At 42.0% G+C, this 26,265-nt stretch overlaps 1 protein-coding gene across 1 annotated transcript in view; it reads right to left on the reverse strand.

Moving 5' to 3' along the window:
• The window catches only part of FAM120A (family with sequence similarity 120A), a 103,007-nt gene that overhangs the window by 47,658 nt on the left and 29,084 nt on the right, over positions 1–26,265 (reverse strand). The window contains exons 4-7 of the mRNA XM_011384782.2: positions 17,377–17,505; positions 16,567–16,663; positions 3,535–3,632; positions 3,014–3,294 (exon numbers count right to left, since the gene is read on the reverse strand). Of these exons, the coding sequence (XP_011383084.1) occupies positions 3,014–3,294; positions 3,535–3,632; positions 16,567–16,663; positions 17,377–17,505 (605 nt within the window). The remainder of the gene's footprint in view (positions 1–3,013; positions 3,295–3,534; positions 3,633–16,566; positions 16,664–17,376; positions 17,506–26,265) is intronic.

Below are 26,265 nucleotides of genomic sequence, written 5' to 3' on the forward strand. Positions count from 1 at the left end.
TCTGAACAACTGCTATCCCACAGGACACCTAAATGTACATTTCCTTTTACAACAGAACATTCTTTGAGTTGGGACACACATATTTCTGCTCTTGCCAACGTGGCTGTGACGTACCCCTCCCACCCACTTTTGAGCTCAAAAGAAGCTAACCTTATAGGAGGAGTGCCCACACTCTCAGACACCACAAATTCAGAGGGCCTACCAGGACAGCCAAGAACTCAGATCCCACCAACTCTACCCATTTTCCCCACTGAACTTCACCTTTAAGAACAAATGTCTGCCAATTTCATAGGTTAAAAAAAGGGTATCTTATGTTTTAAGTTGCATTCCTTAGATTCTCTTAGAGAGAGAACATTTTTCATATTTTATTGATCATCTGTGTTCCCTCTGTGAACTGTATGTTTATTTCTTTTTAATTTGTAGGAAAGCTTTTTTTATGATGGGGAGGGAGATAATTCTCTTTTATAACAGTCCTCATCACCTATCAGCACCAGCCTTTAAAAAAAAGTCATTGATTTTCTGTTGTGGAAATGATTATCACTTATTTTGTGGACTCTTCCACATTCTGGTATCATTTACTCACCTATGGGAAGGTGGAGGGAGTGCAAATGCCTGAGAGAATCAAACAGAGAAGGGTGATGAGGGGTGACTAGGTGACAGGGAGGGACACACCCAGCTGGGGTAATGGCAGGCTCCCTCCTCTGCTGTTGCACAAGTCAAAGCTGTAAGTACTGTAACTACAAACATATCTACAGTCAATCAGAAGCTGTTATGATCAGAGGTGTTAGAATCCGACTGTGGGGTAATTTCCAAGCTAAATGGCCTCATCACCTAGACACCTGTCCATTCTGAGGACAATGAAACTCAGATCGGAGCAAACTCACTTCCAAAGAAACTCTCCAGCCCCAGGGCTGTCCTAAGCAAATGCTGTGGGTGTTTCATCCGAGAACAGAGTTCAAACTCTACGCTATCTAGCTTCCACCTCACATGGCCTCCTGCTGGTCAGGCCACCCCTCCTTCCACCCCATATATGTCCAGCTCTGTCCCCACTGCCACTTAAATCTCACATCTCTGGAAATGCACCCACTTTCAGTATCTCTTGTCCTGTGTTTTCTTCATATATTCACCACTTGGGCTGTTCGCTTCTTTGCAAACTGCCCACACCACATCTTGCTCGCTGGTAGACAGCAAGTGCTCAAGTGTCGCTTGGCTGAGTGGACGGATGATTTCTTTCCCTCAAGACCACCCTGAGAGCATACTGTAGGTCCAGGGGTCTCAATTCACATCCAAACCAAAGGTAACCATCTCCTGACTTACTACTCCCACAGAGAATTGACCTAGGAGAATGACCTTCAGTTCTACACATAGTGTCAAGTACACACACACAACTCATTTGACGGGCTAGAATCCTAACCTTGAACTCAAGAACACCACCCTTCTTGGCATCTTGCCACAAGCAAAGGATGTCCATGACCAGGAATGATCCCAGGCCCTATTCTGCCTGGCTTATGACCCTGAAGCCTCAGGTACAAGCACCCTATTTCCTCTTCTATTCTTCCTTCCTCTCTATTTTAACCTTTCTGTCTCTCATTTGTTATAATATATGAGGAAGCAGATTTAAGGAAATTAAGACACTGCTAAGCCATAGAACTCAATCCACACCACACTTCACACAACAAGAAGGGTGACACACCCACGCCGACCCTACACAGAATCCACCTTCCAGAGGCTCTTGTAGAAAACACAGTGAAACCACCAAACTGGGGGTGCAGACAAGCCAGTGACAGAGCTCAGAAGTGGGAGAGGAACTGAAAATGAGGACAGCTCCAGGAAAGGCAATGCTGACCCAGACCTTTGAGAACAGGGCGGAGCTAAATCTTCACCAGAGAAGGAGGAGGAGCTCCTAAGCAATCTTACTAGCCTCTTGTGAGTCAAATCAGATGGGCAACTTGCATTATCTCTGAGTCTCTACCTGAAGGAACAGGGTTGTCACCAGACCTCCCTGTGCCAGGCCTCTGCTGGCTCCGACACTTATCACCACATAGGACTCTGAGCCACAAAACACATAATTCTACTTCGTGTCTTATTGCTACCTACATTTCAGAGTCTGGAAAGAATGTTTCTTATTAAGAGGAATCTGTACTATACACATACCTTAATCTTGCTGATATGAGTTGATTTAAAAAAAAAAAAAAAACTCATAGTGCCTTAGAATTCCAGGGTAGAAGGGGTTGTGAGACATCTATCAGCTGTTCGCAGACTTCTGTGAGCTGAAGAGTCACTGGGCGCTCATTTATACAGATGTAGAAGTAAAAGAAAGAAGCTTTCTTTTCCTTTTTTCTTTCTTTTATTTGAATCAGGTGTTTTAGACACATAATATGATTTAATAAGAGAAGGAAGACTGCACATTTAAGAATTCTTCAATCAGATTCTAATGAATTACAAATTTGAAAATTCATTCCCTTAGGAACACACAATTTTTAAAATACTCCTCTCTGGGGAGAACTCCAAGCTGGGTCTGGCAGCTTTCTAGGGTTTTGGTTATAGTCCCATGAGCTGTTGAATTGGGATTTGAGTTGTTGAACTCAGGAGGAGAGGAAATTCAGAGTTCCCCCCAATCCAGGAGCCGAGAGACTAAACGTCACAAGTGTCCAACTAAAAATGCTTTCCACGGTAGGGGTCAGGAGGAAACAGCAAAAGAGAGAGAGAGAAAGAATCAGCAGCACCTAAGCAGACAATTTCACCGTGTTTGGGAGTCACACAGACCAATTTTCCTAAAACTCCACTCCAGCATAAGAGCGGGCCAAGGCCACAGGCCGGATGAATGGACTTTCAGCCTGGGAAGCCCCGTGGCAATGTCTAACCACCTTTCTCCTCTGTGTCTGAGGAATCCCAGTCCCAGTGCAGAGAGACCTTCACCTACCTGTAATAAACTGCACTTCTGAGAACAGCCAGCCAGCCAACAGGTGGCTTGCCCAGGGACTAAGAGCTACATAAGAAACCCACCACTCACTTCGCAGCTCCTCCACTGCCTTCATCATTGTCTGAAGATGATGACGTAGAAGAACCAGGAAAGTACGCTGAGTCCACATGATTGGGGCTGCCGCTTGGAGCTGGGTTGATCGGGGAGGACCGTTCATACAGTGGAGTATGTTTTCCTTCATGAGGAATGTTACTATAGTTGTTCTGCTCAGTCAGATTCTTTCCGCTTGTTTCCAAAGTGAGGGCCGGCTCAGCGAGGCTGTACGGGTGTGGACCCTGACCCGGAGTGCCTGGGCTGGGCCCCTGCGGAGCCTGAAACAGAGGGCAGAGGGCACAGGTCACACACACACAAGCTGCCTGCAAGACCTGGCTCCTGTTAGTACTCCTGGTCTTGGCTAATTCAACAAATACTGGCACTTGCTTCACATATCAATTGAAGAGCTTAAAACATTATTTTACTGTTCATTAAGATTTGATGCATATGCAGCTGTCAAGGCCAGCTGCCCCCCAAGGCAGGGCAGACCAGCCATGGAAGGAAAGAAAAGGCCTTACCATGGGCTTGGCTTGCAGAGAGGTCTGTGGAATGTTGAGCATCTGGGGGGGGACATACGGTGGCACTATCCCAGGCATTCCAAATGGATTTGGTCTGGCTGTTTCATCAACATAGAGAGAAAATAAAACAACTGTTGAGCAGAGGACACTTCCCTAAAACACCACAGTGGCTAGCACATGTCCCGTCTGTCCTATGCCTCTCAGGTGCCAACACACCATCGGTTCCACTTCTCAGAAACCTTCAGAAATTCATGTTTAACATTAAAAAAATACTTAGCTTTATGATGACCAATTTTATACACTGGGGCTAGAATTTTAACTTTCAAGAATTTTCAGTTAACTTCTAATAGTATTTTTGCTTTTGTTTCCGAGAATGACTGGTTTGTCTCAGTCTTTAACTGCACAGGTCTTCTTGGCTACCTAGTCTCTCTGCTCACTGTTGACAAAGCCTGGTCCCTTTGATACCGTATGTAGTAGCACTAAGGAATAGAAGAGGGACAGAACACTTCCCCTTCCATTTGTAAAGCAATAGAATTTTTCTACTTAAACTCAAACTAGTTTCTTAGCTACTAACAAGCTTTTAAATATAAAAAGTGTGGTTTTTGCTCCCTGTATTTTTGGTTTTTCATTGTTAGCAAAACCATGATCAGGTAACACATTTTAACCTGTATTACAGGATCAGTAACGTGGGATTCTGTATTCTCTCAGAACATGACTTTATGAACCTACTCTGATGTGCACTAGCATTTGCTCATTATCATCCAGCTGTCACAGTGAAGCACACGGAAGTCGTGTGAAAAAGCGGCTGCACACACATCAGGACTGGGTTCTGCATCAGCTTTAAGACGTAACACAGAGCAGTCACCCAGCCGGCAGCCTAGACATCTCCACGTCCAGGACCCTCGGTCACCCTGCTGGTCTGAGGAGAGGTAGCCAGGTGCAGTCAGCCACAAAGGCAAAGTCAGTAGCGTGATATGCACCCACACAATTGGTGACAGGGGATGAGTGTGGCCTAATGTCAAAACCACTTAAAAATATCAGAATTAATTATTTACTAATGCAGGAAAACAGGAAGGAGACTCCTCGGGGCTTTGTTCACTTGCTGAACAACTAGGTGTGGGGTGCCTGCGAGGTCACCATGAGGCTGGGCCTTTGGGCACCATCCATGTGACTCAAGATGCAGAGAAAACACACACTGTGAGAACACACAACAGACCCCATTGGAGCCCTCATGGCTACACAATCTCTTCTTTAGGTTTTCTTTTTTTTTTTAAACAAAAACAAAAACAAAAAAAACCCCAAACCTAAACACATCTGAATGCCAAAGTCCTGTACCAAGAAGAGTAGTTCTTCAACCATGGAATATGAGCAACACCAGGCAAGAAACACAATCCACCCCTGCCAACTTGCCAAGATAAACACATTTAACTTAACTAAATAAAATAATAAAGTACTCCAAATCCTCCCTCTCATTCTCTGAAAGAAAACTTCCACTGACACCTAACCTGGGGTCCCCTGAGCCAATCCAGTCCTGGTAGAGCTAGCAGGGCACACCCTGTCCAGGAGAGCAGGAGCTTGGGTCAGTGCTCACTTCTTCCCACCCACTAGGGCTCACAAGCCTCAGAAGCTACAATCCCTTGGAAGATCCCATCTCCAGGTACCTCAAGCTCAAGTTCAGACATGCCCTAGTCCTGTGACCCTGGCTCACAGAAGAGAAAGCTCAGCCCAGCTTCCACCTCCCACTGAACAGAGACGACTATGGGACAGAGGCTGGGGACAACTACATTGGCACATAGCACATGGGGCTGGCAGCACATGTGCATATGCGTACACGTGCACAGACACACATTCACCATACACTCATACACACACTCACACCATACACACATACATAATGAGACATTCCTGATCAAACTAAGTCTAGAAGATCCCAACCTCCAAGTATAAAATACAAGACCATATAACTGTTAAAGTCCCTTCTCAGGTAATTCTGAATTGTGACCAGACTGGGGCCAAAGAATATTATGAAATCCATTCAAGCTCTAATATTATTATTTAAATCACTGTAAGAAGTCTAGTTTGCAATCTCTTGTAGCTGACCTACCACACTTAACTTCTGAGTAATAAAAACGAAAGGCTGTCAATTATGCAGCATCAGCAAACAAATGAAAATGAGTATTTTAGTTTACTCTATTTGGGGCTATTATATGCTACAAACGTCCTAAAAAGCACACTTTCCTTAAAACCAAAAAACCCTAAACTATATTTTAACTTAAAAGCAACACTTCCCAAGGAAAGAACATTTTCTAAAATCATATTGTAATCACTGACCTCAAATAAACCTTTGAGAATCCACAGAGCTAGTTACTATTCTATCATAACCTAGTCCAACAAGTGAATTAATTTGTCTACATTTCTCTGAAGGCTGCAGAAGTGCCTAATAAGCCAGGGCTCATCTCTGCATACTGCATGACTTCTTGTAAATCAGTTCTCGTTCACAAAGTCTTAAGCAGAGCCATAGTCTGTCTTCCATGTGACAAAGATATCTTTCTCAGAATTGACACTGGCTCAAGGAGTGGATGGAGCTTACTAACCGCCAGTTTCTCTTTCTCCTTTCACGAACACTAGAGAGGCTGGCTTTGGTTAGAAAAAATACACACAGACTAAATACAGAAGACAGGAGGAAAAAAGTGTTTAATTATCGTATAAAAATATTTTCATAATTCAAAAATTACTTTTTAAATATTAAAGACCTTTTTGAAAATAAAGAGAAAAGAAGTATTCATTGCAACCCTTATAGCTGTGCCTAGTTAGCTGTACACCGTAGTAGACAAGACACACCATTTCTGTATCCACTCCCTCAAATTACTTACTATGCAGGTATAATGCTGTCCAGCTTTTCTCTAAATTAAGACAGAATTTAAAAACAAATGGTGTTAACCAAGAAGCTATACTGAGAACTAGTCAGCCCTAACCCAAATTAACAAATATTCATCTACTACTAGGAATATTACCGCAGAGATGTTGCATTAAACAAAACAAATATTAAAGTATTTTTTAAAAAATTCTACAATGCTGATGGGTGCTGATACATGATTTTCAAGTGTTACACAAAAAATATAGCTCTGAAAATTCAGATTCAAAGACAAATAAATCAATATATTCCCCACCAACCAACTTTAGTTTTCCATGCTTGCAAAAATTTATGAACTACATTAACCACATTGAAATGGTTTACAGTTGACCCTTGAACAATACAGGATTGAACTGTGCTGGTCCACTTATATATAGGGCTTTTTGTCCCTCCTCGCCCCCAAAATACACAGTATCCATGGGTTTCACATCCCCAGATTCAACCAACTTTGGTTGGAAAACAGTATTTTCAAATACTGTTGAGAGTATTTGAGATACTGTTGAGGTTGAGAGTCCACAGATGCATTGTTCCATGACATTTTATATAAGGGACTTGAGCATCTGTGGATTTTGGTATCCAGGGGCGTCCTGGAACCAATGCTCGGATACCAAGGAATGACTGCAGTTGAGTTTTGGGGGAGTCAAAAGTTATATGCAGATTCAACAGCATAGGGGGTCAGCGCCCCAACCCCGTGTTGTTCAAGGGTGAACTGTATTTACTCAACGTCAATATTCTATAGAAGTTAAGGCACACATAAAGTTACAGGAAGGAGAACTTCATGTAATTTGTTTCCATCCTTTCCCAGATGAATAGCTTCTGAAGGCAGGCTGGGGTGGACAGCACAGTGGGAATCAACAGGAGACCAGTATGGCCTCTGAAGTCCATTTAGCGGGCCAGGCCAGACTGAAGATCAGACAGGACGGCAGAAGCAGGGAGGCAGGAGGAAAGAGAAGTCATCCCTGGCTTTTAAAGGACAGAATCTTGTTGATTTCCAGTGAGCATCAACTCCCAGCGGCACAGAGCTGGAGCAGCTGATGGCTGCCTGGAGCTGCAGTGCCAGTCAGGCCTCACGGGCAGAGCCTTAGGCCACTGGCCAGGAGAGAAGCCCTCACAACAGAAGCCTCAGTACAGGTCTGAGTAAAATAAGATGATAAAGAAGCAAGGACATTCTCGGTGGCACTTGAAAGAATTACAAGCAATGGGGGAAAAAAATGTAGAGAAGTACATTCCAGGTCAATGTAAGTAAGAACTTTCTGAGAACTAGAGTGGGTCAACAACGACAAGGGCTGCTCTGGATGTCTGACTGTGGGCACAGGAATATTCCATGGCTAGGAGTGGGGCCTGGTCCTCATACGAGCAGCCCTGTATCCAAATCTCTTCTGTCCCTGAGTCTGGGTAGTGCATGTGTGGACCTCACAAGATACATATCACTCAAGTCCACCTGAGTCTTGAATAGCAAGAGTTTGGGCAGTGACAGATTCCTCCCAAATTTTATTCAAATCTATTCAATTCCTGGGTTCACTAAATCAGAGTCTGAATTGTAGGTGTTTAATAGCAAAGAATAATTGTGCTTACACTGACTGAGTGAAGATCTAGAAAGTAGAAAAGGACATTTACATCTCATTCAGCCACCAAATGGTTTCATAAGTCTATGATAAAACAGGACAAATCTGTTTCTGTCCATCTGTGGATTTTAGAAAAGCACAACCTAAAAGAACAGTCTAACGGCCTCTATTTGGAAGTCACTGGTAAGTTCAATTGACATTCCTCCTGAGGATGGCTATGAAGTCTCGGGAAGACACACTTTGCAGACTTTTAAAACAGAAAGCAGCTGAAAAAGAGGATGTATTTTCAGTTCTTCCAAATGACTAATTTTCAAGTTTTAAAAAAACGACCTTTCAAAAAGCCACAAGACTAGATGGCCTATATCACTTCATATCACATCAACTAAAATAAACTCACTAAAAACTGAATGAAAGGTCAGGGGAACAGACTGAGAGAATCTGAAGATCTGCTTAGGAATCGAGGAGAAAGAATAAGAGGACCTTCTATTCAATATAACGTCTGTGCTTCTCTTTGGCAGAATCTATGTTGTCAGATCCTGGGGAATGACATCAATGCCATTTACATTGGCTTTAAAAAGACAAAAATCAAAAAGGATGAACACAGACACATCTCAAAAAAAGCAAATGCAGAATGACAAGAACACAGCATTTAGTTAAAAATCAAAGCACTACTATTTATTCTGTATTATAAAGTAAGAAAATATAAAAGCCTATTTAAGGGAAGACACATGACTTTTAGAAAAGCCTAATGTATTTCTTTAGCCCATTTCCTGTTTGCCCTGAGAATACTTGCCAGAGGCTCTTGCGGCAGCATTTTCCACAAGATAACTCGCAGATTACAGTCCTAACCTTATCCTCAAAGTTTGCCATCAAAACAGGACTGAAGCAGTTGGGACAGCTCATTTGAACAGAAAACAGATACTAAATGATCTAAAAAAAAAAAAAAGGTTTGCAAAGGGGATGGCTGTAACCAAATTCTGTGAACTTATGGCACTGAAATGGTATGACAAGGAGGTGACAATGTTGTCAACATTCCACAATGATACTGATTGAAGGAGACAAGAGAAATGGAAAGAAAATTAAGATGCCATGTGTCATTGTGTATTATAACGAGAATATGGGAGCAGTGGACTCAGCTGATCAAGTGTATACTTCTTATACAACTGAGCACAAAAGGCACAAGTTTTGGTATGAGAAATTTTTTTGCCATCTTCTAAACATTACAGTGCTGAACTCCTTCATCCTGTTCAAGAAGGACAATCCTGAACAATCAGCCATGTAAACCTGAGAGTGACGCTGACTGAAAGAATGCTGGAAAAGCATCACAAGCCAGGGCAGCAACGTCTTCGAGGTCGCCCGTCCTCTGATGATGTCACACTTCCTCGCCTGTCTACAAGACATTTCCCCAAGAGCACACCACCAACATCAAAGAAACAGAATCCAGCTGGTCACTGCAAAGTTTGCTGCTCACACAACAACAACGATGGCAAGCAGGTCTGGAGAGAAATGTGATATTTTTGTGCAGAATGTGATGTTCCGCTCTGTGTTGTTCCATGCTTTAAAATTACCACACAAAAATTATTAAATTCTAATCACCATATGCATTTGTTAAATTAGGATTAGAGATAAGTTCTGTTTAGAAATAACTTCAACAACAGTTTTTATATTTTATTTTCACACTGAAAACCAGTCAGACTTGCTTCGGCCTCGAAGAGTATGTTTATGTAAAATTAAACTAACGCTGGCAGCGAACAACACTTTTTCTCAATGGGAAATGGGTTAAAGAAAGATGTGAAGTGAATGTTAACCATTATTTGTTAAACTTGTTCAGTGGGCACAGAACTGCTCATGATATTATCTTTTATCTTCTTTTGTTACACTTAAAGCTTTTTATAATAAAAAAAAAATTAAGTAGAAACCGTGGAAAGGGTAAGCAAAGCTATAACTAAATATTACATAAATTTTTTAAAAATTACATTTCAAAAACTTATTAGTAAAGTGTAGTAACAGTATAATACTGAATGCCTGGTCACAAAAATTTTTTTAAAAATGCAATAGTGAAAAAACTGAAAATGTTCTAGATGATGACCATGGAACATGGTTAAGTAGATGATAGCACATCCACAGTGTGGGATATTAAACAAGTTTTGAAAACAGAAAGGCAAACCTATGTGAAGTGATGGGGAGCCTCAGAGATATACCACTGAGTGAGAATGGGCAAGTTATTGCACAGTGTACAGGGTTGGTACCACTAGTCACAAAGCCTGGATGTGACCAGCGCTCGGGGCAGGAGGATGAGGTCCTGAGGGCATCGGCTCAGTTTGACTGCCCAGGCAGGAACAGCATGGGCAGTTATGTTCTCTCTCACTCCTGCTTGCTTGTACTCCACTCCTCCCGCCCCCACCCCAGCACACACATGTAATCCATCACCCTCTGTTCCGAGCACATCACACTGTGAATTCTGGATGTGTCTCACCATGGTCCTGACAGGGCAACCTGTTTCCTGAGACCCACCAGCCTTACTTATAAGCTGAGGAAGCCCTGCAGGCACCATGTACTTCAGAGACTATCTTCACACTCAGGAGTGATCTCTCCTAACTGTTGCTTCGCATGCTGGGAAAGTATATTGTTGGCAGGTAAGCCCTATTTTCAAGAAGACTATTATATTAAGAGGACCTAGAATGCCCAGCAACAGCTGATGAACAATCTGGTGAGTGCCAGCTGTGCAGACCACGTGGCTACAGGAATCCACCTTTTCAGTCACTGAAAAGTTATGCCCTCCAGGAAAGCCAGAGCCCAGATGAGAGCCCATCAACAGTCCCTGGTCTCTCCTTCCCAATGGCTCAGAAGCCCTTCTGAGCCCTAGCCCTGAATCTAGAGGCCCATCACTGCAGTTAGGACGGCAGTTGTTTATGTTCCCTTATACATCGGTCACCAGTGTTTGGCATTTTGTGAACTGGCATCCTCCAACCCAGTCTGCTAAAATGTGGCCAGCCTTAAGGGCCTGTCAGGACGTGGGGCACCCCTGTACTAGAGAGAATCAGAGGCCTTTCTTTGTGGTTGCTGTATATAGTCTGTTCTTTGCCCAGTGGCAATAGCTCCTTTTTCAATATGGTCCTCTTTGAACAATTCTCTTATTTGCTGGGCAGTCTTGCTGCCCTGCAGCCTCCCCTGGTTGCCACCAGACCCCCTACTTCTCAGCTCCAAGGGACCAAGGGCACCATCACCCTCCCCTCTCAGTTTTCATCATCTCTGTAACAGGTTAAGCCTATTTAATCCTCCCTCCCATGTCAAATACTACGCTGTATGAAGTGTTGCAGGTGGGTTTGGAGGACTGGTGCCGGCCGCCTATCCTGCCCTCTTCCATGTCTGTCAGCACAGAAGAAGCTGCAAAGCTAAAGCCTATTTTGGGAGCTGTGAGTACCACAGAAGCCTCCTCTTCACCTCTGCTGATAACTGTTCTTGCCACAATTCCTCTAGCTGCACTGCTCTCTGTGCCTGTGGTTCCACCTTCTCTCCCTGGTCTGAGGCACCCATCTCGGGACTTCTCTATACAATGTGCCCTCCAGGGAAGCCCGCCTACTTCCACACTCCAATTAGTCCTCAGAGTGCAAACACAATAAAGACAAGCAAGAGGACCATTAATACAAAATTCAGGGTGCTGGAGGGCAGAGGAATGTGACAGGGAAAGATGGGGAGAGGGTTCTGCTATTAGTAACATTTGTTTCATTTCCTGTTCAAATACATTGTGACAGTTTCAAAATAACTTATATTTTTATAATGAAAAATCCTTCAATGAGCTTTTGTGGTCTCCAAGAGTAAGTCTAAAATCAGACTGCGCCCTGCCAGACAAGCATCACCTGACCACGATTTTCTCTGCTTCCTGTGCTCCAACCACATTCTTCTGTTTCTTCCACACCCTGTCTTCTCACTTCAGGACCTTTGCACACACTGTCACTTTTGCTTATACTTCCTTCTTATTGTCACCTTGCAAAATTCCTACCCTATCTCCAAACCTCACTCTCAAACTTTAATCAAACAGAGACAAACACTGATTGCATCAAGCATTAGTTTAATTAGACTGGTCCTCCCTGACCTTCCTGTTCATATTCCTGTAGGATTCCTCCTCTCGGCGTTGTGCATTCCAAGGATTTGGACAAATAAATTTATAAAGACATGTATTTATAGTATCACCAAAAAAAAAAGTTTCACTGCCCTAAAAATCCTGTGCTCCTCCTGTTCATTCTGTTCTCACCTGTAAACCCTAGAAATCCCTGCCTGATTGTCTCTACAGTTTTCCCTTTTCCAGAGTTGAAAGCACACAGTATGCGGCCTTTTCAGACTGGCTCCTTTCTTAGTAATAATATGCATTTAAGGTTCTTCCATGTTCTTTCATGGCTTAACAGCTCACTTCTTTTCAGTGCTATATAATATTCTATTATTTGGATGCACCACAGTTTATAAATTCATTTGCCTACTGAAGGACATCTTGGTGTCTTCCAAGTTTGGGCAATTACGAATAATGCTGCTATAAACATTCTTGTGCAGGTTCTTGTGTAGACATATATTTCAACTCCTTTGAATGAATGGTTACTGGGTCCTATAGTGAGAGTATGTTTAGTTTTATGCCATTTTACATTCCCACCATCAATGAATGAGAGTTCCTGTTGTTCCATATCCTTGCCAGCATTTGGTAGTGTCAGTGTTTAAGATTTGGGCCCTTCAAATAGGTTTGCTGTGGGAGTTCATCTACTCTTCACTGAGGAAGGCCAGGAAGACACCATATATGCTCTTTTAGACTCCCTGGGCCTTGGTTTCATTTGGGCAGCTTTTTACATATACCAGGACTTTGTGTCTATGAAGTTTACATTCACAAACCTCAGGTAGCTTCTAGCATTTCTGTGTTGCTAAATTTAAATTCTGCCAATGATTCTGAAGCACAGCTATGGTTTGACAACTACTGATTCATTTAGCCAGGGAACCAAATGTTGCTGACAACTCAATTTTGACATATATAAGCATGTGTTTTTATTTAGACTGGGGGTCCTCTGGTGAGATGAGATGGACATTAACTTCTGTAATGGCAAGGATGTCAAAATTATAATCATCTCTAGATCCCCAGTTTCCAACACAGTGTTTCTGACAGAGTAAATTCTTTAAAAACAATATGAATCTCACCTGTCATTTATTTTAAAATTTATCTAAGAATAGATCATTTCTGGGAGTCCACAGTACAAAGATAACATACACTGGAAGACATTCTTTTTTTCCACCCTGAAAAAGACCACACACTATGCAGATCAGGCCTTATAGCATGTGAGTTTCCTTCTGTAAATTCCACAACCACTGAATAACTCTGTAAACATCTGAGGTTTTCTCAGTGCTACAGAGGACCATAGGCTCAGAAGGAAATCACGAAGACCAAGCAGTCATTCCCAAAGTCAATCCACGTGGGCCCAGCCAGGAAGGTTTCTCTTTTGCAAGTACAGAATTCTGAAGCCAATTAAGATCCTGGTATAACAGTTCTGGGATAGAACCTAAAATTCCAGCCAGGTTTAGAAAACACTGGTTAGAGTCAGCTCTCCCATTTCTATTCCCAAGTGATACTCTCAAAACTCTACACATATTCCAATTTCTAAAATGTTTAATACAGACATTATGCTCCAATGAACAAGAAAGTTATGCTCCAATACTAGTTGCGCAAAATTCTGGATATTTTTCTGTAGAATAATATAACAGACTATGGTTGGAAAATACCACTTATGACCTGCCTACTACTTATAAGAATATTTTTATGGGAACTATATCTTGGGTACTAATTTGGGATGCCAAGAAAGCATTTTCCCAAGTCCATTTTGCTTCTAGACTCTCAATTTCCATTTCAGTCCTCACTCTTCACTTAATTCCACACTGGGACTCTATTAGCATGTACAGGCAAAATCAATGAGCACTCTATCCAGATTATTTTTGCTTCTTTATACTTATAAGGAAAAAAAAAGTGATTTTTACATGAATCCATTTCTTTTGGCTCCAACTCATGCATATAAGTTGAAATAAACCTTCCTTTCGAATGTTGCCCCAACCTCTCTCCAATCTCATCCCAAATTCTAGGCCAAACACAAGCCATCTTGAACTCTACACTGCCCCACACTTCCTGCCCTTTGTGATTCTGTGCCAGTGCTTCATGAGTCCTCTGCTGTACAATTCTGATTTCTGCAAGAGTCAGAAGCATCAGGAAATGATCTGTAGAGTCTTTATAGGTACTTATCACCTACATTAACTTGCCTGAAAATGTAGCTCTAAACACCCCAAATTCTTTACTAATTATACCACTCTTCTCCATAAAACAGAGGAGTGAAAGTGAAACTGAATTCAAGAGTGTCAACTTCATTTATAAAATATTTACCTCGAAATGTCTTTTGATGATTTAAGAGAAACATAAAAGCACTTTATAGAACATTACACATTTTTAAGCTCAAACTTAAACCTAATTTAAAACTCATCAGCTCAGATCAATGCCAAATGTTAAGGAAAGTGCCTTTCTCTATCCTTTTCCTACTAATTCCCTCCTCTTGAATAAGTGTTCTAGTCCCAACTACACAACAATGATAGTTTAAACCACGACTGTCAAAGGAGAACCAGATATCACTTAAAGATACAGGAAGTGCCAAGTATGTCCTGTGAGCTCCTTTAAGGCTTTCTGACCCTTCATTCAACACTAATTACTCACTGCCTTTTCCAGCCATTATTCCTATAAGAATGACAGTGGCAGTACTTGCTGTGTAACAAGCATTCATTAAAGCATTTTACATATACTTACTCTTCACTTTCATGGAAGTATCCCACTTTAATAAAGCAGGACACCTGTGGCTGGGGGGTAAGGAATCAGGATACCCAGTCTCAGAACCCTGTCTCTCACCTGTCTCAACAGCATCTACTGGATGTCCCCTGTGCCAGGAATAAAACCAAGGTGCTATGATCTGTCTCCGTCACATCTCGCCTCAACTGAAGTAATACATGGTATTGAGTCACCCTTCTTTCAACAACATCTGCCCCACTTTCCAAGAGTAATCCTAAATCACATCCAATTATTTCACTCTCTTAATTCAACAACATTTTGTGGATTAAGTCATTCAGTCAAATACCTGCCCACTCGGGGTACAAGAGAGGTGGCAGGTGAGGTCCTGGCTCCCCCAGACTTGACATTCTTAAGAGTGGGAGATAGGTGTGAGGAAATGTGCAGAGAATTAAAGTGAGGTGACCTGATGGTAGCCCGGTGACTGATACAGCTCAGCCAGTCACAAAAGGCCTCAGAGAAGTGACAGCGAAGCCTGGATCTTGGAAATTGGAATGTCCCAACAGGAAGTCAGGGAGAGAGCTCTAGGCCCAGAGCTGGCACCGAGGCCCAAGGGCAGAAGCCACTGCAGCACACTCCAAGCAGGAACAAAGCCAGGACCTAGAGACCAAGAGGCAGAGGCAGAAGGCAGCAGGAGCCAGATGGCAGGGGAGCAGGGGGAACAACTGGGAGTTTGTTCCAAATGGGATGGGGAATGGCATTTTTTAAACACTACTCTGAAGCGGGGGAGGGCAGCAGAAGAGCAAGCACCTGTTCCATAGGGATGTCTCTGTGATAACCACAATCACAATGGGAGTGGGGGAGGGGGCAACAAAGGACTTGGCTTGCACCTACTGCCTCCACTCCCCTTGGTCCTGTGGCAGCAGGGCCATCCATACTCACTGTCCGTTATCCATCTCACAAGGAAAGCCATCAACAGCCAGCACTTGCCTTTTATCTCTGTGCCCACCATGTACACAGCACATGCTGGCACTGTGCTTGAACAAGTGAATGAATGTAAAGGACAACTATTAGGGACATTTTCAACCCTAGGCTTAATTTTCTGAAACCAGTAAAAAGTCTAACTCCTCTGAGTGCCATTTTCACATATGAAGTGAGCATACTACAACAATAGTTGGCAGCAAAATTTCTCATAGTTTTATTGCTCTGGACTCCAAGAAAGGCATCCTGACTCTGGAAGGAGGCTAGTACTTTTGGTCAGTGCTTTCCAACCTTCCATGAGACAGTCACTATGAAGCAGGCTTCAGGAGAACAGTTTATAATTGTTGTTATTCTTCAATTTCAAATCTTTGAGTTAAATCTGGCCTTTTGCAAAAAAAAAGGCAACAAAAACAGACACACATCCATGAATTTATGAAGGCATTTGTAGATCTGGAGGGTCTTCTATGTCCTTTGCATATTCTGCAAAGAGGACACCTTGGAAACACAGAAATCTCAGCATCACCGCCACCTACAACCTTGGTCCTCATGGCCCTGCTTTTCTCCTCCACTTTCATAAGTCTCTAAAGTTTCCTCTTGATCCTTAATACTTTCCAGGATTACTACTGAGTCTGTCTAGGAGGTTCGGCTACAGTTATTTGTATAACTGCACAAATCTCATCTCAACAGAAACAGCCTACAAAGTTATCAGGTGAATATTTAAATCTCTTTAGATATTGTATGGTCAGCATACATCACAGAGGCCTTGATTTACTTACCTAAGTAGTGTGGTGGGTGAAATGCCACAGGCTTACTAGTCGCTGAATAATATCCAATTGCTCTCTTAAATCGAATAACTTTGTCATCTGTTCTAGACTGAAATAAATGTAGGAAAACCTTTGTAAATTAGCATGCCACTGGTCATATGTTTCAACATATTTTATAACTCAATACATGAACAATAATCTGTAGCCTTTCAAGCTAGATAAGAGTTTAGAATGACATCAAAATCTTCAAGGAAAATCAATAGAGCAACACGGTTAACACAGAATCTGAAGTGAAAATCAGAGACTTAGGCTCTGGGATGCAGTCCTCAACTTCTCCTGGCCAGGTCCCTGGTGCTGTCAGGAGAGATTTTACTTTCCATGTCCAGCAAGTGGGGCCGTGGTTTTAGAGCCTCAGAGAGCAGAGAAGGAAATCACACAAACTTCACCTCTTTTACTAACCCTGACCTCTTGAATTCCTTACTTTCCATCACCTGAAGGGAAAGATAAGTCAGAGATTCACAGTTCCATTTGACCCCTTTGATACGTCTGTCTTCTTAGTAGAAATCCTATTAAGTTATGATGGAGATTTAAGGAGCAGCAGAGACCTTATCATTTGTCTCTCTCAATCCCTCCTCTGTGCAGGCCAGAGGAGAGGCTAGAGTAATCAGGTGAGATGCTAGCCTAGCCCTCCCCGCCAGCATGAAGACCTGACAGCCAGGCAAGCACTCCTGGACATGGCCAGCCAGCATGTACCTCTCAAGCCCCTTCCAAACCCAGCACACAGCACTGTGCAAACTGCTACCCAGGAGCTTGCATTTCTACCTGAGAATGCTGGAAAACATCTTTAGCTATTGCATCCAAGTCTGAGGTGTCCTGGATGTTGCGGACGTAGTCAGCTACGGCCTTGATCACCACGTCACATGGTGGCAAGACCAGCTGGTGGGCCCGGACCTGAGAAAACAAGCACACGTGTCAACACATTAATTTCAAACACAGGGCTCAGAATTTCCAGGTGGTGTTTCCTTTTAAGGGTCCAGTTATTACCCATCTGTGAGCTCTTGGCCCCAAAATTCTGGTGCTCTGAGGTTTGAACCCTAGGTCTCCCTTTCAGTTGCTGAAAATATAGCCCAGTTAGGTTAAGGAGCATCTGACAGCCTTTCATTACTTCTGAGACCAAGTCTGTGACCTACCCACGATCAGATCCAAGCCTGCGATCCTGCTCCCCGTAAGAGCTGGCACACAGAATGGAGAAGCCTGAGCCCTAGACACTTCCTTTCTTTGAACATTAGCCAGCAAGAGGCTGTGCCAGGCCCAGTTCCACATGCCCGAGTCCACTAAAGAAAGCTAAAGTCAGCTCTGAGGGGGAGGAAACTTGTATCCCTGCCTGATGAGGGACATATCTGGCGAAAGACACATGGGATAAAGTGCAGGAGTATTTTATTGTCCTAGAATAGTTGATAGTAGAAAAAGGTAAGTAAACAGTCTTTTTTTAAAAAAGTTTTGGGCTTTTTAATGAAAACTAAAAAACATATGGGAAAAACAGTCTTAATTTATGATACAATTATAGTTATACCCTTGTTCTTAAAGATGAATCAGGTAATAACTTTGTTTCTAGCAATTAAAAAATAACTGAATGATAGCGCAATGAATGACATCTTTATTTCCTATTTAGTCATGAAGATCATACAAATAAAAAAGTGGGCAAAAAGATCTAAAGGCCTTGTGCCTCCAGAGCTTTGCACTGCTGCTCACTACCCGTGTGAATGTGGTATGTTCCAAGGCAGTCAGCTGACTTCAGGCCAAGCCTGTTACCCTCAATTATTTAGATGGGCTCCATGTCATCGCAGGGTCCTCCAATGTGAAAAGGAGGCAAAAAGCTGGTGTCAGAGACAAAATGTAACGACTCCACCAGCCATTGCTGGCTTTCACAGTAGAGGGAAGGCCACGAGCCAGGGCATGTGGCAACCTCTAGAAACTAAAAAAGGTAGGAAACACTCTCCCTGAGCCTCTAGAAGGACTGTGGTCTTATTGACACATTGATTTCAGCTGTGAGACCCATTTTGGACTTGTGACCTCTAGAACTGCAAGATAATTAATTTCTGTTGTTCTGAGACACCGAATAAAAAAATATAGAAAAAAAAAGAAGAAAATTAGAAAAACTCACCCTAAGCAAATGGAATGGAAGAAACCTTTGGAGAAATAGATATTTACACTTCTAAGTTATTATCATGCAAATTTTCAGATGCACAAGAGTATATTCAATTTCCTTTAAAAAAAAATAGTTTTTTCTTGAAACAATGTTTCCTGTGTCTGAGCAGCTGCTCCCCTCTCCTAGGAAGGTAAATCCCACATGATGAACTGCCGAGGACCACTGCAAGGTCTGTGGATGTGGATCATAAGCACATTCCTAGAAATCTAATTCCCCCATGTAAAAATGAAAAATCTGACACACACCTGCTCCTCAGTGAGGAATACCCTGGAACAGAGTGTTCCAGCCAGTCTGAGAGACATGGAAGTTCTGTCTACTCCCCACCTTCGGAGTGTTTACCATTCTCATGGCAGGGCAGGTAGAGGGCCAGCTGGTGGCAGCCCCAGGAATAGGGAGTCAGGACAGAAACCATGAGTGTCCTACACTTGGCTTGGAATACGGCATTTTCACCTCAGTGAGCACATGATAGGAGGATAGGCACAGGGACAGCAGTGCCTGAGGCTCTCTAACTACAGTTGGGGGCTTGTTAGCCACACGTTGTAGCATTCTAAAAGCCTAGGATCACCTATTTACGTAGTACATGATGCTAGAAAGGCTGGTCATTTTATAATGATTTTACACACAGAACAAATAAATGACAATTGACATGGTAAGAACAGAACTTTCTAGATATAAAAAGGCCAAAATAAGAAAAGGGCTTTCCCCCAATGGTGGGGAGCTAGTGGGGTGGTACAAGCTGCCTCTCCTAGGGGTGTGCACCCTGACATCGGGACACCACAAAAGACTAGGCAGCTGCCTACTGTCCCACCTACCTCAAATGAAAATGACAGTTTGTTGCTTTTGTTCCTGTGAATACCCTTCACTATCTTCACTACTCGCCCCCACAACACTGTGGCTAAAATATTCTTGAAGTGAACAATCCTACAATTAAAGAACACCTAAATTCTTCTGAGTGGCTAATTAAGACCACCATAAACTTGCATCCTTTATAACTTCCCCATGGCCTGGACTTCTTCATACCTACCCACCCCTCATCCTCCCTGCTTCATTCCTAATGTAGCCTTCTAAATCTAACTCAGACTGAACTCCTGTCTTCCTCATCCTCAGGGCAAAATCTGGTGGTAGTGACATGGAGGCCCTGCCCCAGCCCATCTCAGGAAAGCCAGAGTGACAGCATGCAGCATCACAGGGCACACATGGAGGGCCTCGCTAGACATGAGAGGCTTTAACTTAGGAAGAATGAGCACATGAAATAATTCCTAAAACTTAGATGGTACTAAATTTTACCAAAAGATTTACCATAGAATTCCATTTAGTAGTTAAAGACTCCTGGTATATTTAAGTATGGATATGTTTACAAACATCCAATTTATTAAACTTTTGACACTTTTAATAACTTCTAATTTGTACTTTCTCTTAAAGCCTTGCCATGGGGTGTATATTGGGGACTTCACACATTCCTATTAGAAACTGAATGGCAACAGAACCAATTAAATGGGGAAAGAAAAAAAACCCTAAAAATCCTGGCCACTTTAAATATGACTCCTTGTATCTTTACACACATCCTACATTCATGAAAGTATTTATGTACATTCTTTAAACTGGAAAAAAAAAAACGCATTGAGACTTGTTGACCCACAAAAAGTGCCACCACCTTTATGTTGCTTCCCAAAGATACTCCAGAATAGCATCTGGCTCATCCCATTGTAGCAGAAGCTACACAGGAGAGTTAGAGTAACCTGTCCTTGTCTATTCATAAAAACAAAATTAACACTCAAACCAACCAAATAAACGAAGTATTTGCTGCTTCAAGATGGGCTTCAAAATATTTTAATGAGAGTCCCATTTCTTCTCTTTTCTTTTCTTTGAGAAGTTTTGTTTTTATTTTATCTCAAAAGTTTAAACTTAGGAAAAACCAACAGTCAAATAAATTGCAACATATCTAAATTAGAGTTGGAAACATATATATTTTCTATCTCCAAGGATAGAAAGTAAATTCTGTTTAATTAAAAAACAAATATTTACGATCAACTGCCTTTTTATGTCTTTTTAAGTCGTTTTGTAGCAATTTCAGTAATTGTTAGTTACTTGCTTTACAAGTAAAGAAACAAAAATTTGGAGCTGGAAAAGATCTCCAAGACATTGTGTAAACTTATCCATTTGCTTCCAGGAAGAATAATTAAATAATAAATAGATACTGTTTGTGTAGAAATTGATGCTAACTGCCTCCACACAAAATATCCCCTCATGTGAAATATTTCCCCTAATTTTTATCTTTCTCTCAATTTCCTATTTCCTACTGAAAAATGTACAGTGCTAACCCCTACAGGCTGCGGACAGGAGAGAATGATGTGGAAGGTACTCAGTGAGGGCAGGTCTACCCAGGATTTGGCCCATGCTGCTTGTCCTTCCACCTCTATCGGCCTTGCCACTCTGTCAAATCAGGATCCCTAAGCCAGCAAGTGCCCCTCTTTGCCACTGATGACAATCCCCTGTTCTGTTTGCCACTCCTCACAGCTTCTTCTTTGTATTTAATTATAAACCCCTGAGGAGTCCCAGGGCTGGATTGGGGCTCAAGTCCAGGGAACATCTGCCTACAAGCACCTGGCTGACCACTCTCCCAGGCCTGCTCAGACAACCGCCACATTTCTGCCCCAGCCAAGCAGTGTGGGCCTCAGATGTCTCCAAGCAGAGGGACACAAGTGCTAATCACCTGAACAAGAGGAAGGTATGGCCATGTATCCACAGCTCCAGTGCTGGGTAGAAATAACCCCAAGTGGTATGAGCACAGGGTAGACCCACATTGCAGGAACTCAAAAGAGTCTTCAGAAGCCCCACCACACAGACTCTCAAAGAGATGTCCACAGGCAGTCTGCACTGCAGCCGGTGCCAGCTACCAGAGGCAGAGAGAACCTCTGATTCTTTAGAGTCCCTATGCATTATTTCAGCAACTCAAGGAGTACTGTGCAGGACCTAAGAAACATCTACATTATAAGAAAGTGTTAAACTCAAAGATAATCTCTTTCACATTCCTAAAAGCAAAATAATGAAGGGTCCCTGAAAAAAGCAAACAATTTTTACTATTTTCTAGGATTTTACTACTTATAATCTTGTCTCATCTTGGTTATACTTTAAAAAACAAATATTTTTCTATGGCCGTGAATTCATTTAAATAGCACAAAGTAGTTACCATATTATGTTATATTTAAACTCAAATTACCCACCATTCCACAGTGGCAAAGGATTCAATTAAAATCCAAGATTCTCTTTCAGGTGATATGTTGATTAAAACTCTCCTAAGCTTTAAAAAATGTACCACTAGAAAGGAGAATCTGAAAGGGTCTTAACTTTCACATGATGGAAATGAAATGTTTCTAATAAAATGGCAGGTGTCCCATCAGAGGCGAGAAGATCACTTCCTCGGTAGATGCCCAGGGTCTGCATGCCTACAGCATGTGCTGGCTCACAGAAGGAAATGCATTCAACAGATGTGGTGGTTTATTATAGACTTGGGAGAAATCCAGACATTGCATTTTTGTTGTATAATGCATGGACATACTATAGACAAGAAGACCTGTGATTTTGTTTTAACTAGCCATTTATTTCAAGAGGTCAAACCAATGTACTATGTATGGTCCATTATTTTATAGACCCTGTTCCAGTTCCAAGTGGTTTCAAAACCCCATTCAGAACGTTTTTGTTTAAGACAAAGAAGCATTTTCCAAATCTACAGGTGCTGAAAAAAACTTTTCCTCTCTTTTAAAGATATTCTTGTTCAAAATTTTTTTCACTTCTTTACCCCTTTAAAACCTTACATTAGTGCACTAACAGGAGCCTGAACCTATCCTCACTGTTCTATGCCTGTCACTCTGTGAACATCTGTGTTGCATCTTTAGGAAAAGAATGTCGGTATCAGGTTTGCCACATGATTTAGATGAATAACAGTTTCTTAATACAAAAGTTAGCCACCACCCCACACACACCCAAGAAACTAAAAGCCAATTAAACTCTGTCATAGATGTGTGTGCATATATAATATAATGTCAGGCTAAACAGTGCTCGTAGCCTGAGAAAAGCTATAAAGTATTACTTATTTCTCAAATAATCCTCATCCTATGTATTTTCCCTCATACAGAGTATATGATTTTTGGCCACTAAAATCTTTTTCTTTATACTGGCAGAAATTTGAAATCTTCGGATGTTCAGGAAACTCAAAGCCACAAATGAAGCCCCTGAAACAGCAAACTGCATCCTTGCTCACTAGACTGTGTGTGAGGGGTGAAGTCTGTGTAGAGGGTAACTTCACAGGTCGTGACAATTCATTACAGATCATTTTCTGCCAACAGTAAGTGACGTAGACATCTGATTTTAGTAAAAATATTTATGAAGTACATTTTTAAATGCTGTCTAGACTGATGCTGGAGTAGAGAAGATGGGTGCATTTAGGTGGATTATGTTTTATTTTACAGCATATTAATTCATAGTAGACAATAATTTGTGACTTAAAATATTTTCTTTAAAAAGATCTTTAAAAATTTAACAATGTTAGAAATCCAAATACTTGAAAGAATGAAGCAAAGTTAAAAATAACCATGCAAAATGTAAAAACAGATTCATGTTTGCTTTGTTTGAATAGTACTGTAGTTATAAAACAATTCTCTTGCTGCCAATTATGACCTCCTAAGTATGTCGAAGTTCTCTGGTATTTTATTTTGCTTTATAGTGTGCTGTCAGGGATTAAGTAATAGTATCTACATTTTCAAAAAGTTTTATAAGCAGTATTTATATATTATAAAAAATTGCTATCACTTTGATTAGTCTGAACTAAATTCTGACTAAGAAAACAAGAACAAAAAAACCCTTGATGATCTCTCCTAACTGCATCCAAACTTCATATAAATGTTATCCGTACATCATGTACATTTCCACAAGTGCTAAGGTTGTTTAATTTCTTATCATCTAAAGACTAACTACTCAATACGAAGTTATAGGACGACAATAAGGACAGTACAGAATCCCAAAGCATGAATACTACAGTCACCCTCAGTCTTCTGCATGTTTATATGCAGTACATCTGGTTTGATCTCTAAAGTCCACTTGGTCACTCAATCCCTATGGAGTTTGTGTGCTAATGAAATGCCATGCAAAATGATTTGAGATTACTGGTGCTGCTACTCCCAAGCTATCTTTTGGCAGCCCATTTAAACGCAAATGAATACAAACATGAGTTTCACATAATGTCACGGCTGAAGGAGAAGAACCTGATCCACTTCACTGTCACTCAGAAACAGCAAAGTTTGATGATTATAAATACTCTGAAACTTAGCAACTTCAGATAAGGAAATAAGAAACCTGATTTGGTCAACATTCGCTCCTGTGCTAAAAAACAAGAATGTGCAGCAGCTCCCTGGCATCTTACTTCAGGAAGCTCACATTCTTGTTGTCAAAAAGCAAAGGAAAGAAAGAGGCTTCCACATCATCCCCAGTGGCAGTGGTTCTCAGGTCAGTCTCAAAGTCAGACCAAACCAAGCTGTGCAAAGAGCTCTTCCAGCTCTAAAACCACGCCCCAAGGCTTGGTGTTTTCTACTAAGAAGTTAAGAGTGAGGAAAACCTTTAAACACCACAGCTGTTAGGTAACCACCGACGGCTATACCCTTGAGACTCTTAAGTTATGAATGATACCAATATTACATACATTCACCTAAATAAAGCTATGAAAAGACTGCTAAAATGGAATTAAGCACAAATAGTGCTAAATGCAATCATAGCTCTGCAGGTAGAAACCGCTATGCACATACACTGAAGTATTTCACAGAAAATTTAAAGTATTTAACATAATAAAACTGAGCAAAGAGAAGTTCTCATCACATTTTCTGAGCAAGGAGCATCAGCAGACCCTGATGGAAAGGTGGGTGAGCTTGGGCTCCCTCCTGCAGGGGTATCTGCATCCAGCTAGGGCTGCAGTGTCCTGTGGTTGTGTTCCTCTCCTGAGGGAATATTCTATTATTTTTGAGTGTTATGTGCCAGACACTGCCCTCGGCATGCATCGCTTCATTTAATCCTCACGAAGTCACCAAGAGGTGCACTCTGAGTGTTCTCATTTGACAGAGGAACTAGTTACTAAGGCACTCATAGGAGACAATCACGTGAGTAGCTGGGCCATAATCTAAACCTACAGACTGCACACTTGGCCACTGCACTCTTATCTTCTAAATTATGCATCTTTTAGTGTTGAAATGTCCTTTTCTAGGAAATAATGGTAGATGGTGAGTTTATTTTTCTTCTAATATTCTTATTTAGAACAATTAAAAGTTGGCAACAGTACAGTAGTCCTCCCGACTTAAAAAACAAAACAAAACAAAACAAAAAACAGATCCATGAAACCCAAACCCCTACTGTCTAAGAAGGGAGTCTGAGAAAGACTGTCAATGGGTATGAAGTCAGGCCTGAATGTCAGAAATACGGAAAATGAGCATAAGAGCAGAAAACCATACACAGCCCCTGGGACAACACTGGTGTGGTTGGGAAGGAGAGGATGAGCAAATCAGGGAAGGTGAGAGTAACTGCAGGGAGAGAAAGAATCCAAGATAATCCCCAAATTCTAAAACCTTGGATGATTGCAGGCACAATGGTACCACTAGCTGAGAAACAAAGCACAGAAGGATAAATTCATTTAGAAATGACCTTTCTAAATTAGAAATGGCAAATCTGGGGCACAGGTGGAACGCCCACGTAGAAAAGCTTGGTGAACAGTGGAATGCACCCTGCAGTTGAGGAAAGGGGTTTCGCTGGGAGAAGTATACTGGAAACACAGACGTGGTAGTTGAGATGTGCCAGAAAGAAAACACAAGCGCTACAGCAAGGTACTGGTGGACCCTGTGATACACACACAACCAGAAGCAGCCAGCTCACATGGGAGTTAAGGAAGGAATGAGGCACATGATGGACAGAGAACAGTGCTAGGGTGTGGGAAGCAAGGCAGAGAGAGAAGAGCAGGACAGCTGACAGTCCCAAGTGCCCCGGGAGGCTGAAAGCCATTCTTCAAACCTGTTAACCGAGTCATCAGCAGCGTTGGACAAAGGCTCACTGGAGTGGCCCAAATTCAGTGCAGGGGTTAAGCTGTTGGAGACATTACAGGAGACCACCCTCAGTGGAAAAGACAGGACTGAATTTACAAATTGAAGACCAACTGCAGAGAAAAGGGGGCTGGCCACACAGGAGAAAAGGGGCTGCCATGATGAAGAGCACAGGGGGTCCCTGAGTGCGTTCCAGAATGGCTCCAGAATGTCAGGATAGGCTAGTCTCTGGCTGGAAAAATGGGTATGGATGAAGAAGAATACAGACAGGGAACGAGAAGCTGAAGAAGGTCTCACTATCCTTGGATAAAAGATCTGTGCCAGAAAGCAGTGTGCAACTGAAGAGAGACCTGAAGAGAATAACAACTTTAAGACAGATGAAAAGGGGAGTAAAGAGATTAACTGCTGACACTGATAGCCTGGTTC

This window comes from Pteropus vampyrus, unplaced genomic scaffold, assembly GCF_000151845.1.
Source record: "Pteropus vampyrus isolate Shadow unplaced genomic scaffold, Pvam_2.0 Scaffold623, whole genome shotgun sequence".
In the NCBI taxonomy this organism is placed as follows: domain Eukaryota; kingdom Metazoa; phylum Chordata; class Mammalia; order Chiroptera; family Pteropodidae; genus Pteropus; species Pteropus vampyrus.